The 16312-nt window shown below is 50.9% G+C and overlaps 1 protein-coding gene across 1 annotated transcript in view; it reads left to right on the top strand.

Moving 5' to 3' along the window:
* Nucleotides 1-259: 259 nt before the first annotated feature.
* The window catches only part of RBMX2 (RNA binding motif protein X-linked 2), a 43789-nt gene continuing 27736 nt past the window's right edge, over nt 260-16312 (top strand). The window contains exons 1-3 of the mRNA XM_075322814.1: nt 260-433; nt 15941-16056; nt 16224-16275. Of these exons, the coding sequence (XP_075178929.1) occupies nt 321-433; nt 15941-16056; nt 16224-16275 (281 nt within the window). The 5' untranslated portion in view covers nt 260-320. The remainder of the gene's footprint in view (nt 434-15940; nt 16057-16223; nt 16276-16312) is intronic.

Genomic DNA, 16312 nt, shown 5'->3' with positions numbered 1-16312 from the left:
ACAACTGCTGGTTTAATTTGCAGAAAAAAAAAATAAGATTCTAGAAACCTGCGGCAAAAAACGCAGAACAGACGCAATGTGTGAACAAGAGCACCGATGCAGTAAAAATAAACCTCTTTTCGGGAAAGGGTTAATTATAATCTGAAGGAGAAGAAGAGTGACACGTGCTCTACCCACGAGATAAAAAAAAAAAACACAGATGGGCCAGCACGGACACATTACTATACACGCGCCACGGCAAGGAACTGTCAAGTTCTCCCACACTGACCCCTAGCGTCTTCCTGGTTTATTACACCCCAGCCCGCTCCAGTTCACGTGACATGGTGACGTCATACGTCAGCCGACGAACCTGGTTTACTCCGCCCACCTGTGACATCATCTTTGCGACGGGGTTGAACGTCATATGTGCGCGACGGAAACGCTCAGAAATGAAGTAAGTTGGTGTTGTGAAGCGTGTGCAGTGCGTGTAGAGCTCCGGGGCTGAGCGGACGGAGTGTGCGCCCTCCATGTGTGGACTGTGCTAACTGCGCGCTGCGTATAGTGAAGCAGCAGCGTGTTATATCACACATTGGCACTGCTGCCGCCGCCATGTTGCCTTCATAGCTGTGTACTGACACCAGACCTTACCCAATGGCATCAATTACACATCATATGCGGTTTTCTATCTTCATCATTGTTATAGACAGCAGGGTCACTGGTAAACTCCTTATTTCTCCACATCCTGGTGGTCTCCAGCGCGGCCCCACATAATGTGCTGCCCCCACTCACATCATTGAGGCTTTGATGATGGCAGACTGCTCCATCTAAAAGCTATTCGTATTGCCTTTGTAATCCTTTGTGAATTTTATGCTTTTTTTTTTTTTTTTGGCTAGAGCACACAGCTGCAACCCACCATGATCATGCCCACATGGCAAGTGGGGGTCTCAAATATGATGTTTGGTGGCTCTCGATGTAGCCCATAATACCGCTGTTTATTACTCACAAATCCTCACACGCATGTTAAACTTTTAAAGGGACGCTGTCAGCAGGTGTCTACAATGTAATCTAAAGACAACATGCTGGAAGGGTTGAAATAGAGAATTCAGCCCTGCGTCTCTTATCTCAAAGTGTTTTCTTGTTTACTTGCAATGTTAGTTTAAGATTATGTGCACACATTGCTTTTTGTGTCAATATTTTATGCAAAACATGTTTTGGCAGGAAAGACGCACATTTTTTATAGCGTTTGTGTGTTTTTTCACATGCATTTTTTCACACTCCCATCAGTTTACCCTCCTGAATGCTGCAATCAATACCATTCAGCAGGTAGTGAGAGGAATCGCTCACCTCTCCCTGGCAATTGGGTCCCTGTAATACAATCACAGGGACCCGATCACTGCCATGGTAACACTTTGTTGTAACCATGACAATCCTGGGTTACTGAGCTACGCATCACCTCAAAGACCATGCTGTATGCATAGTGTGTGAGGCAAAGTGTCAACGCTGTGAGTGCAGCAGTGACAGATATCCATTGCAGGGGATTATAGAAACTCAGAAAATAACCAGAAAGAATTGACACGCTGCAGATTTTTTCTGCAACAAAATCTGCACGGACAAAAGAAGCAACATGTGCACAGGAAGTCAGGATTATCATAGACTTTGCTGCCATGTGTTTTCCCTTGCGGTAATGATTTAAAATTTGCAAGGAAAAAAAGTAACATGCACAGAGCCTTCGCCTCTTAGCTTTATCATAAAGCTTTCTCAGCTCTGCTACATCCAGAATCTAAGATCTTGGCTTGTCAAAATGGCTGCAGCCACCAATCTAAGTGATACATCATTGGAATCAGGGTCTCTGCCTATAGATGAGGTAAGGCTACTTTCACACATCCGGTTTGAGCCGTGCGGCTCAATCCGGCTGTGAAACCTATGCAACGGATGCGGTGAAAACACTGCATCCTTTGCATAAGTTTTTACATGCGGCCGGTCTGTTTTTTTCCGGTTGCGGCACGCTACTGAGCATGCGCAGTGGAAAAAAACGCATGCGGCGGCCGGATGCGGTTTTTTTTGCCGGAGCAAAAAATGTTGCAGGGAACGTTCTATCCGGCCGCCGCATTTATTTATTTTGCCGCATCCGGAAAAAACCGGATGCACCGCAAAGCCATCAGGTACAATCCGGTTACAATGCAAGTCTATGGGGATAAACCGGATGCGATACCGGATCCGGTTTACCCGTTTTTTTCCGGATTGTACCTGATGGGAAAAAACTGATGTGTGATGTAGCCTAACATAAACCTGCTGGCAGATTCCCTGTAATGATAAAAGGGCTTAGAATGGCCAGAAATAATAATCACACCAATAGTTTGCAACATGTCTACTCAGCCCCAATTTTAATTACTAAATAGCCCCTTGGTTTGGAGAATGGAAGGTAAGCGTGGAGGAGATTTTTACATTTTCAACAAATAGGATGGTTTTTTTATGCTGTTTTGGGTGTGGAGTGGTGTTTTTTTACCTCAGTATTAAGGCCACGTGCACACGTCCAGTATTTGGTGAGTTTTTTTTACCTCAGTATTAAGGCCATGTGCACACGGTGAGTATTTGGTAAGCTTTTTAGGCAGTGCTCACATCAGCGGTATTTTTCCTCAACCGAATCCGTCACAAGTGCGTTTCAGTTCCATTAATTTCCAATGGAATCGCGGCAAGATGCGGTCACATGCGGTTGTGTATGACACAAGCAACCTCATGTGACCGCATCTTGCCGCGATTCCATTAGAAATGAATGGAACTGAAATGCTTTTGTGACGGATTCAGTTTTGCCGCAAAATATGATGTGAGCGCGGCCTTACCTCAGTATTAAGGCCACGTGCACATGTTGCGCACTTGGTGAGGTTTTTTACCTCAGTATTAGGGTATGCTCACACAAGCGTTGAAATCGGATGAGTGCAATGCGAGAAAATCTCGCATTGCACTCTGACCAAAGTTAGTCAATGAGGGAGAGCAGTTGGTCAGTTTTTCTCACGTCCAGATTCTGGATGCAAGAAAAGTAGCAGCATGCTGTAATTTTCTGCGAGAGCCGTATCTCTCCCACCAATTCAAGTGAATGGGTGTGAGAGATACATCAGACTGCACTCGGATCTTATCCCAGTGCAGTGCGATATACGCACAGGCTGACAATGGAGGAGATGGGGGGATTAAGCCCTCCCTCTCCTCTGCAGCGTCCGCCCTCTGCTTCGCAGCTGTGACCCGATCACTAGATTGGGTCACAGTCGCATGACACTCGGCTTACGTTCGCAGCAGAGCCTGAGCCGGGGGTCATTAGCATATTGCATTGGATGCCATATGCTCATGTTAGTCCAGCCTTAAGGCTACGTACACGTATTGAGTGTTTGTTGAGTTTTTTACCTCAATATTAAGGCCACGTGCACGTTGAGCATTTGGTGAGGTTTTTATCTCAGTATTAAGGCCACATGCACATGTTGAGCATTTGGTGAGGTTATTTTACCTTCATATTAAGGCCACGTGCACACGTTGAATGTTTGGTGAGTTTTTTACCTCAGTATTAAAGTCACGTGCACACGTTGAGTATTTGGTGAGTTTTTTACCTCAGTATTAGGCCCTATGCGCACTTGCCGGTGTTTGCCGCGGATTTCCTGCGGTTTTGCTGCATGTTTCACTGCATGTTATGTTCATAACATCTCTGCAGTGATTCACCAGCAAAACCTATGGGAAAAAAAAAATGCTGTGCGCACTATGCGGATCTTGACAGCTGCATGTTTTGCTGCGGCATTGCCGCAGCAAAAACACTTGCATGTCACTTCTTTTCCGCACGTCGCTGCGGCATTTCACTCCATTGACTGCAATGTAATCGTGAAATCCCGCAGGGAATAACGCAGGCAGCAAATTCTGTATGGTTCATTGCGTTTTCCTGCGTTATTCCCTCCGGTATTTCGCGGTTTCGGGACATAATGTTCACCGCTGCCCTGTGTTTTGCAGGGAAGTGATGTCATTATGACAGGAAGAGGAAGCGGAGCAGAGAGTAAACACACACATCACAGACATACAATACACACACATCACACTCACACACAGACATATAGAATACACATAGAAAGCAAACGGAATTATAGAAAAAAAAAAACGTGGGCTCCGTTGTATTTTTACCTTCCAGCCGAGGTAAGCACACAGCGGCGGCCCGGTATTCTCAGGCTGGGGAGGACGAGGGCCAGGGTTAATGTCCCCCCCCCCCCCCTCCCGCAGCCGAGAATATCAGCCCACAGCTGCCCCGGGACTGTCGCATCCATTATGCGGCAGTACCGGAGTGTCCCCGGCTCTTCCAGATGCCGTGATGCGGTGGCAATCCAGGTAATAACGAGTTAAATGGCAGCGGATCGCTGCCATTTAAGTCCAGGCTTGATCATGGCAGCGTCTATGAGACAGCTGGACATGATCAACCCGTAAGTAAAGTGAAAAAACACACACACCGGAAAATCCTTTATTTTAAATAAAACACAAAGACCCTGTTTCACCCCTTTATTGACCCCCCCCCCCCCCCCGAAACACACAGCTCCGGCGTAATCCGCGTCCTGCAATGCTTGCATCCAGCCGCGACTGACACTGTACAGAATGCTGCCTCGTAACGAGACCGCAGAGAGGTAATTACAGCTCGGGAGAAATGCAGCGTGTGCTCACAGGGACTCTATCTATCCCTCTATCTATCTATCCCTCTATCTATCTATCCCTCTATCTATCTATCCCTCTATCTATCTATCCCTCTATCTATCTATCCCTCTATCTATCTATCCCTCTATCTATCTATCCCTCTATCTATCTATCCCTCTATCTATCTATCCCTCTATCTATCTATCCCTCTATCTATCTATCCCTCTATCTATCTATCCCTCTATCTATCTATCCCTCTATCTATCTATCCCTCTATCTATCTATCCCTCTATCTATCTATCCCTCTATCTATCTATCCCTCTATCTATCTATCCCTCTATCTATCTATCCCTCTATCTATCTATCCCTCTATCTATCTATCCCTCTATCTATCCCTCTACAATCTATCTCAGAAGGAACTTTTTTTTTTCTTTCCAATGTGCGTTTTTGCATTGAATGCATTAAAACACATGTAACTAACCCGCACGCGGAAAAACCGCAACAATACCGCGGTAAAACCGCAGCAAACTGCATGCGGTAAAACCGCAGCAAACTGCATGCGGTTTTCGGGTGCGGTTTGCCACGTTTTTTTTTACCGCGGGTGCGGTAATCTTTCAGACCCTGCGGAATTTTCTTAAGAAAATTCCGTTTTCAAGTACACACAGGGCCTTAAGGCCACGGGCATACGTTGAGCATTTGGTGAGTTTTTACCTCAGTATAAAGGCTATGGGCACACGTTGAGTGCTTTTCTTATGTGGCCTTAGTTGCCAGTTGGCGTCAGGAGGAGTGATCACAGTGTGTCCCAGATCCGAGGAGCTCACCTGCTAGACATGGCCGCATACTTGGCTGTCACTTACATAGGCTGATTACGCATTGATTGATCTGTAATATTTGCGCATTCACTGCTGTTTTTCTTGGCAGTGTGAGTTCTGGTTACATAAGACAATGCAATCCCAAGAACGATGATCTTATGCAGTTCAAAAGATCATCTCACCCTACAAACATGCATTTCTTTGTCGCTCCATTGGGAGACCCAGACAATTGGGTGTATAGCTTCTGCCTCCGGAGGCCACACAAAGTATTACACTTAAAAGTGTAAAGACCCTCCCCTTCTGCCTATACACCCCCCGTGCCTCACGGGCTCCTCAGTTTTTATGCTTTGTGCGAAGGAGGCTGACATCCACGCATAGCTCCACATCTTAGTCAGCAGCAGCTGCTGACTATGTCGGATAGAAGAAAAGAGGGCCCATAACAGGGCCCCCAGCATGCTCCCTTCTCACCCCACTCTGTTCGGCGGTGCTGTTAAGGTTGAGGTACCCATTGCGGGTACATAGGCAGGAGCCACATGCTGTTTCTTTGTCGCTCCTAATTGGGAGACCCAGACAATTGGGTGTATAGCTATGCCTCCGGAGGCCACACAAAGTATTACACTAAAAGTGTAAATCCCCTCCCCTTCAGCCTATACACCCCCCGTACTGCTACGGGCTCATCAGTTTTTATGCTTTGTGCGAAGGAGGTCAGACATCCACGCATAGCTCCACAGCTTAGTCAGCAGCAGCTGCTGACTATGTCGGATGGAAGAAAAGAGGGCCCATAACAGGGCCCCCAGCATGCTCCCTTCTCACCCCACTTTTGTCGGCGGTGTTGTTAAGGTTGAGGTATCCATTGCGGGTACGCAGGCTGGAGCCCACATGCTGCTTTCCTTCCCCATCCCTCAATTAGGGCTCTGGGTGAAGTGGGATCCCATCGGTCTCCAGGCACAGGAGACCGTGCTCCATCCACAGCTCCTGAGGACCCTGCTGGATAGGAGCCGAGTATCGTTCAGGGACATGGCCCTGCTACTTGGAGGTACTCTGTGTCCCCGTGGGGACCGCGCACAGCAACACTCCAGCATTGCTGGGTGTGCTAGTGCACCGGGGACAGCAGCGCTGGCTGCATGTGTGCCACTATACACTCAGCGTCGCTGAGTGTATTTGTGTAGGGGGACTGCCGCGCTGACCGCCGCTGCCATGGTTATGCCTGCGGCGCGGCTGGGACTGTTAGTGCGCCGGGGACTTCCGCGCCGACCGCGCTTATACGGCGGCCGCGCTTATAACTATAGTCCCCGGCTTCTGCGGCCTAGTCTCATTCTTTTCCCGCCCCCAGCCCTGCCAGTCAGGGGAAGGGCGGGACGCTGTACAGGTCGGCAGCACTGAGGGCTGGAGCATGCTTTGCATACTCCACCCCCCTCACTCTGCACAGTGGGGCACCAGTTCCCGCACTTTTCTGGGTCACGCCCACGGCTCCCTCCTCTCCCCAGGACGCTGGCAGCCATTCCTCTCAGCTCTGCTAACGCTGGAGAGGAGAGACAAGCTCAAAGAGACCCAGGCAGGAATTCTGGTGCCCACACAAACGCTTTGCGCAGGCGGTAAGCAGCACCTGTGGTGCTGGCCCCACTAGTGCAGAAGTGTATTTATAGTTTATATGATTATAGTCTATACTTTACACTGTAGGGTGCACTGTTGATTTGTGGCTATTTACCCTCCTGTATTGCTCAGAGGAGACAACAGCATGTCGTCCACAAATAGCAAGGGTGCCATGGCACAGACTTACTATGCTGCCTGTGCAGCATGTACGGCTATACTGCCGGCAGGTTCCACTGACCCTCATTGTGTGCAATGCTCGGCCCCTGTGGCACTTTCTCAGCCGGAGCCTCTGCTAGGGGTGGCCCAGGGAGAACCACCTGTTAACACTGTCCAGGTGACAGGGACGGAGTTTGCAGTTTTTACTGAGACTTTCTGAGACTATGGCTAAGATATTAGAAGCCTTGCAGTCCAGGCCGGCATCTCAAGCCAGGGGCACTGTGTTATCATTGTCCCCTGGTTCCCCTCAGTTGGAACAGCAATGTCTTCCCGGGGTGTCTCATGGATCCCAGGGTGAGGTCTCTGACACGGACCGCAGCCCCAGACCGACTAAGCGAGCTCGCTATGAAATTCCCTCGACATCATCACAATGTTCAGGGTCTCAGCGAGAGGACTCTCTGTATGATGAAGCGGAGGTAGCTGATCAGGATTCTGATCCTGAAGCCGCTCTCAACCTTGATACTCCTGATGGGGACGCCATAGTGAATGATCTTATTGCGTCCATCAATGAAATGTTGAATATTTCTCCCTCAGCTCCTCCAGTGGAGGAGTCAGCTTCTCAGCAGGAGAAATTCCGTTTCAGGTTTCCCAAGCGTACAAAGAGTATGTTTCTGGACCACTCTGACTTCAGAGAGGCAGTCCAGAAACACCGAGCTTATCCAGATAAGCGTTTTTCCAAGCGCCTTAAGGATACACGTTACCCTTTTCCCCCTGACGTGGTCAAGGGCTGGACTCAGTGTCCCAAGGTGGATCCTCCAATCTCCAGACTGGCGGCTAGATCCATAGTTGCAGTGGAAGATGGAGCTTCACTCAAGGATGCCACTGACAGACAGATGGAGCTCTGGTTGAAATCCATCTATGAAGCTATCGGCGCGTCTTTTGCTCCAGCATTCGCAGCCGTATGGGCACTCCAAGCTATCTCAGCTGGTCAGGCGCAAATTGACGCACTCACGTACGTCTGCGCCGCAGGTGGCGTCCATAACCTCTCAAACGTCGGCATTTGCGTCCTACGCTATTAATGCTGTCCTGGACTCTGCGACCCGTACGGCGGTTGCAGCCGCCAATTCGGTGGTAATACGCAGGGCCTTGTGGCTGCGGGAATGGAAGGCAGATTCGGCTTCCAAAAAGTGCTTAACTGGATTGCCATTTTCTGGCGACCGTTTGTTTGGTGAGAGATTGGATGAAATCATCAAACAATCCAAGGGAAAGGAAACATCCTTGCCCCAAGCCAAACCAAAAACACCCCAACAGAGGAGGGGACAGTCGAGGTTTCGGTCCTTTCGGGGTGCGGGCAGGTCACAATTCTCCTCGTCCAAAAGGCCTCAGAAGGATCAGAGGAACGCCGACGCATGGCGGTCTAAATCACGCCCTAAAAAGACCGCCGGAGGTGCCGCTACCAAGGCGGCTTCCTCATGACTTACGGCCTCCTCACACCGCATCCTCGGTCGGTGGCAGGCTCTCCCGCTTTTGCGACACCTGGCTGCCACAAGTAAAAGACCGTTGGGTGAGAGACATTTTGTCTCACGGTTACAGGATAGAGTTCAGCTCTCGTCCTCCGACTCGATTCTTCAGAACATCTCCGCCTCCCGAGCGAGCCGAGGCTCTTCTGCAGGCGGTGGGCATTCTGAAGGCAGAAGGAGTGGTGGTCCCGGTTCCTCTTCAGCAACAGGGTCACGGTTTCTACTCCAACCTGTTTGTGGTTCCAAAGAAGGACGGGTCCTTCCGTCCTGTTTTGGACCTAAAACTGCTCAACAAACACGTAAGGACCAGGCGGTTCCGGATGGAATCCCTCCGCTCCGTCATCGCCTCAATGTCCCAAGGAGATTTCCTAGCATCGATCGATATCAAGGATGCTTATCTCCACGTACCAATTGCTCCAGAGCATCAGCGCTTCTTGCGCTTCGCCATAGGAGACGAACACCTTCAGTTCGCGGCACTGCCGTTCGGCCTGGCGACAGCCCCAAGGGTTGTCACCAAGGTCATGGCTACAGTAGTTGCGGTCCTCCACTCTCAGGGTCACTCAGTGATACCTTGCTTAGACGATCTGCTGGTCAAGGCACCCTCTCAAGAGGCATGCCAACACAGCCTCAACGTTACTCTGGAGATTCTCCAGAGTTTCGGGTGGATCATCAATTTTCCAAAGTCAAATCTGACACCGGTCCAATCACTGACATATCTTGGCATGGAGTTTCATACTCTTCCAGCGATAGTGAAGCTTCCGCTGGACAAACAGCGTTCACTACACACAGGGGTACAATCTCTCCTTCAAGGTCGGTCACACCCCTTGACGCACCTCATGCACTTCCTGGGGAAGATGGTGGCAGCAATGGAAGCAGTCCCTTTCGCGCAGTTTCACCTGCGTCCTCTTCAATGGGACATCCTACGCAAGTGGGACAGGAGGCCGACGTCCCTAGACAGGAACGTCTCCCTCTCTCAAGCAACCAAAGCTTCCCTTCGGTGGTGGCTTCTTCCCACCTCATTATCGAAAGGGAAATCCTTCCTACCCCCATCCTGGGCGGTGGTCACGACGGACGCGAGTCTGTCAGGGTGGGGAGCAGTCTTCCTCCACCACAGGGCTCAGGGTACGTGGACTCAGCAAGAGTCCTCACTTCAGATCAATGTTCTGGAGATCAGGGCAGTGTATCTTGCCCTAAAAGCGTTCCAGCAGTGGCTGGAAGGCAAGCAGATCCGAATTCAGTCGGACAACTCCACAGCGGTGGCTTACATCAACCACCAAGGTGGGACACGCAGTCGGCAAGCCTTCCAGGAAGTCCGGAGGATTCTGCTGTGGGTGGAAGCCACAGCATCCACCATATCCGCAGTTCACATCCCGGGCGTAGAAAACTGGGAAGCAGACTTTCTCAGTCGCCAGGGCATGGACGCAGGGGAATGGTCCCTTCACCCAGACGTGTTTCAGGAGATCTGTTGCCGCTGGGGGATGCCGGACGTCGACCTAATGGCGTCACGGCACAACAACAAGGTCCCAACATTCATGGCTCGATCTCAAGATCACAGAGCTCTGGCGGCAGACGCCTTAGTTCAGGATTGGTCGCAGTTTCAGCTTCCTTATGTGTTTCTTCCTCTGGCTCTGTTGCCCAGAGTGTTACGCAAGATAAGGGCCGACTGCCGCCGCGCCATCCTCGTCGCTCCAGACTGGCCAAGGAGGTCGTGGTACCCGGATCTGTGGCATCTCACGGTCGGCCAACCGTGGGCACTGCCAGACCGACCAGATTTGCTGTCTCAAGGGCCGTTTTTCCATCTGAATTCTGCGGCCCTCAACCTGACTGTGTGGCCATTGAGTCCTGGATCCTAGCGTCTTCAGGATTATCTCAAGAGGTCATTGCCACTATGAGACAGGCTAGGAAACCAACGTCCGCCAAGATCTACCACAGGACGTGGAAAATATTCCTGTCGTGGTGCTCTGCTCAGGCGTTTTCTCTCTGGCCATTTGCCTTGCCCACTTTTCATCTCAATCAGGACATCTCCTTACCCTCGTTTTGTCCTCATCCAGTTCACCAATGTGAAAAGGATTTGCACTTGTTAGATCTGGTGAGAGCACTCAGACTCTACATTTCTCGTACGGCGCCCCTGCGCCGCTCCGATGCTCTCTTTGTCCTTGTCGCTGGCCAGCGTAAAGGGACACAAGCTTCCAAATCAACCCTGGCTCGGTGGATCAAGGAACCAATTCTCGAAGCTTACCGTTCCTCGGGGCTTCCGGTTCCCTCAGGACTGAAGGCCCATTCTACCAGGGCCGTGGGAGCGTCCTGGGCCTTGCGACACCAGGCTACGGCTCAGCAGATGTGTCAGGCAACTACGTGGTCGAGCCTGCACACTTTCACGAAACACTATCAGATGCATACCTATGCTTCGGCAGATGCCAGCCTAGGTAGGCGAGTCCTTCAGGCGGCAGTTGCCCACCTGTAGGACGGAGCCGTTACGGCTCTATTATGAGGTATTATGTACCCACCCAGGGACTGCTTTTGGACGTCCCAATTGTCTGGGTCTCCCAATTAGGAGCGACAAAGAAGAAGGGAATTTTGTTTACTTACCGTAAATTCCGTTTCTTCTAGCTCCAATTGGGAGACCCAGCACCCGCCCCTGTTTTTGTATACACATGTTGTTCATGTTAAATGGTTTCAGTTCTCCGATATTCCTTCGGATTGAATTTACTTTAAACCAGTTTATAATTTTTTCCTCCTTCTGGCTTTTGCACCAAAACTGATGAGCCCGTAGCAGTACGGGGGGTGTATAGGCTGAAGGGGAGGGGATTTACACTTTTAGTGTAATACTTTGTGTGGCCTCCGGAGGCATAGCTATACACCCAATTGTCTGGGTCTCCCAATTGGAGCTAGAAGAAACGGAATTTACGGTAAGTAAACAAAATTCCCTTCTTTCCTTCCCCATCCCTTAATGGGCTCTGGGTGAAGTGGGATCCTAATCGGTCTCCAGGCACTGGGACCGTGCTCCCTCCGCAGCCCCTGGGGAATCTGCTGGACAGGAGCCGGGTATCGTCAGGGACAAGGCCCTGCTACTGTGAGGTACTCTGTGTCCCCCTGGGGGACCGCGCATGGAGCGCTTGTGCCATACACACTGCAGCACTGCTGGGTGTGTTAGTGCGCCGGGGACTACCGCGCCGGCCGCGCTTATTTGCCGGCCGCGCTTATAACTTTAGTCCCCGGCTTTTGCGGCCTAGTATCGCATATTCCCGCCCCCAGGCCTGCCAGTCAGGGGAAGGGCGGGACGCTGCACAGGACGTCAGCGCTGAGGGCTGGAGCATACTTTGTATCCTCCTCCCCCCTCACTCAGCACAGTGGGGCATCAGATTCCCGCACTTTCTAGGGCACGCCCACGGCCCCCTCCTCCCCACAGAACGCCGGCAGCCATTCCTGTCAGCACTTCTGACGCTGGAGAGGAGAGACAACACCGCTCTGGGAGGCCCAGGCAGGGAATCTGGTGATCACACAACCGCTTTAAGCGGTCGGTAAGCAGCACCTGGGTGCTGGCCCCACTGAGTGCCGAAGTGTACATATATATATATGCTTATGTGCTATACATTTACACTGTACGGTCGCACTGTTGATTTTTGGCTATATACCCTCCTGGATTGTACTCAGAGGAGACAACAGCATGTCGTCCGCAAAAAGCAAGGGTGCCAAAGCACAGGCTTACTTTGCAACCTGTACCTCATGTGCGGCTATACTACCGGCAGGTTCCACCGATCCTCATTGTGTGCAATGCTCGGCCCCTGTGGCACTTACTCAGCCGGAGCCTCTGCTACTGGTGGCCCAGGTGGAACCACCTGCTACCACTGTCCAGGTGACAGGGACGGAGTTTGCAGTATTTGCTGACAAACTGAGAGTATGGATAAATGGTCTGCTAAGATACTAGAAGCCTTACAGTCCAGACCGGTGACTCAGGCCACGGGCACTGTTGAATCATTGACCCCAGGCCCCCCTCAGTTGGAGCAGCAAAGAGCTCCTGGGGTGACCCATAGGTCCCAGGGTGAGGTCTCTGACACGGACCGCAGTCCCAGGCCGCCTAAGCGGGCTCGCTGGGAAATTCCCTCGACTTCATCACAGTGTTCAGGGTCTCAGCATGAGGACTCTCTGGATGATGAAGCGGAGGTAGCAGATCAGGATTCTGATCCTGAGGCCGCTCTCAACCTAGATACACCTGAAGGTGACGCCATAGTGAATGACCTTATAGCGACCATCAATCAGGTGTTGGATATTTCTCCCCCAGCCCCTCCAATTGAGGAGTCAGCTTCTCAGCAGGAGAAATTCCGTTTCAGGTTTCCCAAGCGTACATTGAGTACGTTTCTGGATCACTCTGACTTCAGAGAGGCAGTCCAGAAACACCGAGCTTGTCCAGATAAGCGTTTTTCCAAGCGCCTTAAGGATACACGTTATCCCTTCCCCCCTGACGTTGTCAAGGGCTGGGCTCAGTGTCCCAAGGTGGATCCTCCAGTCTCCAGACTGGCGGCTAGATCCATAGTTGCAGTGGAAGATGGGGCTTCACTCAAAGATGCCACTGACAGACAGATGGAGCTCTGGTTGAAATCCATCTATGAAGCTATCTGCGCGTCTTTTGCTCCAGCATTCGCAGCCGTATGGGCACTCCAAGCTATCTCAGCTTGTCATGCGCAGATTAATGCAGCGTACGTCTGCTGCGCAAGTGGTGTCCTTAACCTCTCAGGCGTCGGCGTTTGCGTCCTACGCCATTAATGCTGTCCTGGACTCTGCGAGCCGTACGGCGGTAGCATCCGCCAATTCGGTGGCAGTCCGCAGGGCCATGTGGCTACGTGAATGGAAGGCAGACTCTGCTTCCAAAAAGTTCTTAACCGGTTTGCCATTTTCTGGCGACCGTCTGTTTGGTGAGCGATTGGATGAAATCATTAAACAATCCAAGGGAAAGGACTCATCCTTACCCCAGTCCAAACCAAACAGACCTCAACCACGGAAGGTACAATCGAGGTTTCGGTCCTTTCGGTCCGCGGGCAGGTCTCAATTCTCCTCGTCCAAAAGGCCTCAGAAGGATCAGAGGAACTCCGATTCATGGCGGTCTAAGTCACGTCCTAAAAAGACCGCCGGGGGAACCGCTCCCAAAGCGGCCTCCTCATGACTTTCGGCCTCCTCACACCGCATCCTCGGTCGGTGGCAGGCTTTCCCGCTTTTGCGACGCCTGGCTGCCACAGGTAAAAGACCGTTGGGTGAGAGACATTCTGTCTCACGGTTACAGGATAGAGTTCAACTCTCGTCCTCCGACTCGGTTCTTCAGAACATCTCCGCCCCCCGAGCGAGCCGATGCTCTTCTTCAGGCGGTGTGCACTCTGAAGGCAGAAGGAGTGGTGATCCCTGTCCCTTTTCAGCAACAGGGTCACGGTTTTTACTCCAACTTGTTCGTGGTGCCAAAAAAGGACGGATCCTTCCGTCCTGTTCTGGACCTAAAACTGCTCAACAAACATGTAAAAACCAGGCGGTTCCGGATGGAATCGCTCCGCTCCGTCATCGCCTCAATGTCCCAAGGAGATTTCCTAGCATCAATCGACATCAAAGATGCTTATCTCCACGTACCGATTGCTCCAGGGCATCAGCGCTTCCTGCGTTTCGCCATAGGGGACGAACACCTTCAGTTCGTGGCACTGCCTTTCGGCTTGGCGACAGCCCCACGGGTCTTCACCAAGGTCATGGCAACAGTAGTAGCAGTTCTGCACTCTCAGGGACACTCGGTGATCCCTTACTTAGACGATCTGCTTGTCAAGGCACCCTCTCAAGTGGCATGCCAACACAGCCTGAGCATTGCTCTAGAGACTTTCCAGAGTGTCGGGTGGATCATCAATTTTCCAAAGTCAAATAACAGGGTGCTGATGGCTCTTCAGAAACCACCTTTCGAGCCAATGAGGGATATTCCCCTCTCACGTCTTTCGCAGAAAGTGGCCTTCCTAGTAGCAGTCACATCACTTCGGAGAGTGTCTGAGCTAGCAGCGCTGTCATGCAAAGCCCCTTTCCTGGTGTTTCACCAGGACAAGGTGGTTCTGCGTCCGGTTCCGGAATTTCTCCCTAAGGTGGTATCCCCCTTTCATCTCAATCAGGATATCTCCTTACCCTCTTTTTGTCCTCATCCAGTTCACCAATGTGAAAGGGATTTGCACTTGTTAGATCTGGTGAGAGCACTCAGATTCTACATTTCTCGTACGGCGCCCCTGCGCCGCTCGGATGCGCTCTTTGTCCTTGTCGCTGGCCAGCGTAAAGGGTCACAGGCTTCCAAATCAACCCTGGCTCGGTGGATCAAGGAACCTATTCTCGAAGCTTACCGATCTTCGGGGCTTCCGGTTCCCTCAGGGCTAAGGGCCCATTCTACCAGAGCCGTGGGTGCGTCCTGGGCTTTGCGGCACCAGGCTACGGCTCAGCAGGTGTGTCAGGCAGCTACCTGGTCGAGCCTGCACACTTTCACGAAACACTATCAGGTGCATACCTATGCTTCGGCAGATGCCAGCCTAGGAAGGCAGGTCCTTCAGGCGGCGGTTGCCCACCTGTAGGAAGGGGCCGTTTTACAGCTCTATTTCGAGGGTTTACTTTACCCACCCAGGGACTGCTTTTGGACGTCCCAATTGTCTGGGTCTCCCAATGGAGCGACAAAGAAGAAGGGAATTTTGTTTACTTACCGTAAATTCCTTTTCTTCTAGCTCCAATTGGGAGACCCAGCACCCGCCCCTGTTCCCTTCGGGCTGTTGTTCTTTGTGTACACATGTTGTTCATGTTCAATGGTTTCAGTTCTCCGAAATTTCTTCGGACTGAATTTACTTTAAACCAATTTATAACTTTCCTCCTTCTTGCTTTTGCACCAAAACTGAGGAGCCCGTGAGGCACGGGGGGTGTATAGGCAGAAGGGGAGGGGCTTTACACTTTTAAGTGTAATACTTTGTGTGGCCTCCGGAGGCAGAAGCTATACACCCAATTGTCTGGGTCTCCCAATTGGAGCTAGAAGAAAAGGAATTTACGGTAAGTAAACAAAATTCCCTTCTTTGCTTGCAAACCTCTTTAGATTTCACGGATCTTGCAAAATGAGCCATCCTAGGAAAACTCACACATGATAGTTGTGCAGCATCAATGGACCTTTAGCGGTGATCTGTCAGCAAATACGGATATGTCACATACGTTATATAACTTGTCTTTCCTCTCTTGTAGTCCTCTAACAAAAGTAAAGTTGATTAATGAACTCAATCAACGGGAGGCAAAACTTGGTGTAAAAGAATCGGTGTCTTGGCATCAAGATTACAAGGACAGCGCTTGGCTCTTTCTGGGTCAGTATCTGTACAATCGTGGAAATGACGGCAGTGATTGACGGAGGCTGGAGCCTTCATTTAGTACAACTGCTACGGCAGCTCAGTTATTGACAGCAAATGTAATCACTTTTTAATGAAACCTTTATTATTATGGTAACCGTTTGAACGCTTTTTCTTGTTTTCAGGTGGGCTGCCATTTGAGCTGACGGAAGGGGACATTATCTGTGTCTTCTCACAGTGAGTTTTGTATTGTTCTTCTTGATTTCCCTTCCTC

Source organism: Anomaloglossus baeobatrachus, chromosome 9 (genome assembly GCF_048569485.1).
Source record: "Anomaloglossus baeobatrachus isolate aAnoBae1 chromosome 9, aAnoBae1.hap1, whole genome shotgun sequence".
Classification (NCBI taxonomy): domain Eukaryota; kingdom Metazoa; phylum Chordata; class Amphibia; order Anura; family Aromobatidae; genus Anomaloglossus; species Anomaloglossus baeobatrachus.
This window is presented reverse-complemented; position numbering and strand designations above follow the sequence as displayed.